The 3,348-nt window shown below is 41.0% G+C and overlaps 1 protein-coding gene across 1 annotated transcript; it reads right to left on the bottom strand.

Annotated features, from left to right (window-relative positions):
- Positions 1–1,334: 1,334 nt before the first annotated feature.
- LOC135113840 (uncharacterized) lies at positions 1,335–2,201 on the bottom strand. Its single transcript, XM_064029458.1, has one exon. It carries the CDS (start codon positions 2,199–2,201, stop codon positions 1,335–1,337), a length of 867 nt encoding a protein of 288 aa, XP_063885528.1.
- Between the last annotated feature and the right edge of the window lie 1,147 nt (positions 2,202–3,348).

Here is a 3,348-nt window from a genome sequence, read left to right as displayed (position 1 = left end):
GAGGTTCGTCAGGGAGCGAGACAACATTCCTGAAAGAATTGAGGAGAGCGAGTAATTCTTGTTGAGATTTTGGGAAATCAAGAACATAAATGTGATCTTTCGCGATAGGCGGGAGAGAAGACATTTCATGGCTGTCAGATCCAGATATATTATTGATAGAGAGAGAAGGTAAATCACGGGTGGACTGATTGTATTCGATTTTTTTAGTCTGAACGTTTTCGACAGACTAACATGTTTAAGAATGAATATTTTCGACAATGATTTGGCAACTTAGACTGATTATTTTCGATGGTTCTGCAATATATTTTTCAATCATGATTATTTTCGACACATTAAAAACATTGGTTGGAATGTTTTCGAAACTAAATAAACTTCACTATGAATGTTTCCGACAGTAAAAAAATATTGAACTGAATGTTTTCGACACTAAAAAATGGTAAATTCTGAATGTTTTCGACACTGGATAAAATGAACTGTCACATCACGTCACGTTTAGACTTAAACAAAAGACTATAAAAACTAGAAAAAAGCTATCACACGTCACACTTAAAAAGACTAGAAAAAAATCCTGTGCTTCATGGTAAACTCTGCTCTACAGATTGAGCAAGTGGATCCAATCCTTTCTACACAGTAGTCACAGTAGTAGCTATGACCGCAAGGAATCAGAATGAATCTGACATCTTTCACCTGGAAACACACCTTGCAATTCATCGGATTGTCTGCTACTTCCTCTTCCTCTTCCTCTTCTTCCTGAGGTTCAATGTCAATGTTTTCTTCATCAAGTTCAAGATCAAAATCCACATGTCTCTTCTTGAAACTAGTCACAGTATGTGACATGGCACTCAGGAATTGCATTGGTGTGTAGGTCTCATCTCCAAGCTTTCCAAAGTAGAGACGTCTTCTTTCCATGTTTCTTTTTGACACAATTTTCCTTGGCCTGTTAAGTGTTGTCAGGCCATTGTTCGTGCGAGTGTTATCTAATTCTGCCCTCTTGCTGGTCTTATTCATCTGCACACAAAAGTGCCAGAAAGATGGGTGATTCATCTTGCATTCACGATTTAATCTTGAGTGTAATGACTCGCAATCGTTGTTTGTGGAGCGATCAAGGCCAAAAACTGTGAGGTTTGAAGGGCCAACCTGTAGCAGCCAAAAATTATGCCAGTATTTCAGAAGCTGTTTCACCATAGTCTTCTCCTCTGCAGCCTCAACAAGGCCAAGTGCTTGTTGCTTGAGTTGCTGGAATGCAGGCTCAATCTGATCCTCTGGAAGGAAAGGAATCGACATGAGCATCCGTCCCCAGCGCTTGAAGTCCTTGTTGGATGCATAGACATTTGTCAGTCCCACTTTTTGTATCTTTGCATAGTATCTTTGGCATAGTGAAACTGACAACCTGACAGCTTCATGTCAGGGAAAGCTTCGAGGAATGCTTTTCGACTTGCTTTCTCGAAATCAGACATGCCGGCAACAGGCTTGAAAGCTGGCGCAATCGTCTTCAGTTTTGCAAGCACACCCTTGTACAGCTCAAAGCTTTTGTTCGTCATAAGGACGTGGAGAATGGGCAGTACATTGCCTTTGAAAACACCATGGACAATAAAGTACTGCTTGTAGGGCCTCGGTGTTGCAAAAAAGGTGGCGTCGAAAGCAATTTCTTTGACTTCAGACAGATGTTCCTTCATTCCGTCAGAAAGAAACATCACTGCCTTGTCTTCACCAACCTCAACACTGGCTGCAAAGTTGTGACCATATGTACTGTTTTGGCGAAGGCTTTCAACCACCTCCTCGTGGCAAGAGGGAATGTTCGGCTGCTGTGCTCGCTTATTTTTATACAAAGATGATTCAATCTGCTTGAATGTTACTCTCCCACCTACAGAGCTGTTGGATGCTGCTGCATCATCAAAGGCACGTCGTAGAGACCGAGTGTCCTGCAGGTTGCACACCTCGTTTCGCAGGTCCCTGAGGAAGCTGAACTTGTCATACTCATAAGCCTCGGGATCATGATTGTGTGCAGCTCCCTTGAGAGCATGATCTTCATCCAACACTATCTTCGCAGTACCTTTGCAGTGGCGAGAATGTTTGAGTGCACAGGTTAGGTAAATGTATTTGCCATTCTGTGACTTCTTGTTTTTGCTGTAGATGAAGGCATCAAACAAGATCATCTTAGTTCTTCCTTTCTTGTACGTCCCCTCTGTGTAGTTGCTCATCGTGGTCGCGGAGGTCGGAAGGTCACTCAACACGTAGTCTGTGACAAGAAAGACTACAATATAATATAATATGTAACAATAATATGAAAGATTGATCTAACTATGTGACGTGGTAATGCCTCTGTCCCTCCCCTTTTAACGAAACAAAAATCAAGTCACCTTCTCTCTCTTCTTCCTCTCTATCTTCCTCTCTCTAAACAATGAATCAATATACTAGTTCTAACACTGCCATCCAATCCATATCAAGCTTAACCAATAGACAAATAGAAATAATGAAATGAGTGAACCGTTTCGAAACACTTGAACACCGAGCTTGGCATCTACACCTACACTAATGTTATGATGCCCAAACCTTGCTACATATATTCAACACTCACCACACACCTTGCTGGCCAGGGAAATACTAGTTCTAACACTGCCATCCAATCCATACCAAGCTTAACCAATAGACAAATAGAAATAATGAAATGAGTGAACCGTTTCGAAACACTTGAACACCGAGCGAGGATGGACGGAGGAGAACAGGAACCAAGATGGAAAATTTTAACCATACTCAATATCTCGCTTGGCATCTACACCTACACTAATGTTATGCTGCCCAACCCTTGCTACATATATCCAACACTCACCACACACCTTGCTGGCCAGGGAAATCACTCGCAGGAAGGTTATACTAGCAGGAATATCACACCAAACAACATCGCTCTACACTGGTGATAGGAACCCCCACAGCAACCGTCCCTAGTATGAGACAAGCCCAACACCGCTACACAAAGGTCCTGGATTTTGTACAGCTTTTTTTTTCTTAGTTAATAGCCGGTAATGCACGCATAAGAAGCTGGCTAACACTAACTTTAGATACTAATTATGCACGTAACAAGATAATAATCAAAGAAGGTCTAAAATGGCTGAATGAAGTGTCGAAAATATTCCAAAAAATATTGATTTAGGTCAATGATGTGTCGAAAATAATCCAAACTGTAAATAGCTAGGTAATTGTTGTGTCGAAAATAATCCAAAACGGACACTAAATGTGCAAGAGTTGTGTCGAAAACAGTCCAAAAAAACATAAAATGGGTTGTCGAAAATAATACTTCTTGGCAAGAATCGAAAACATTCAGTTTAGATTACTTTTGTAGAAAATCGA

Source organism: Scylla paramamosain, chromosome 26, assembly GCF_035594125.1.
Source record: "Scylla paramamosain isolate STU-SP2022 chromosome 26, ASM3559412v1, whole genome shotgun sequence".
In the NCBI taxonomy this organism is placed as follows: domain Eukaryota; kingdom Metazoa; phylum Arthropoda; class Malacostraca; order Decapoda; family Portunidae; genus Scylla; species Scylla paramamosain.
The sequence above is the reverse complement of the archived record's forward strand: the minus strand, read 5'-3'. Positions and strand labels throughout refer to the sequence as shown.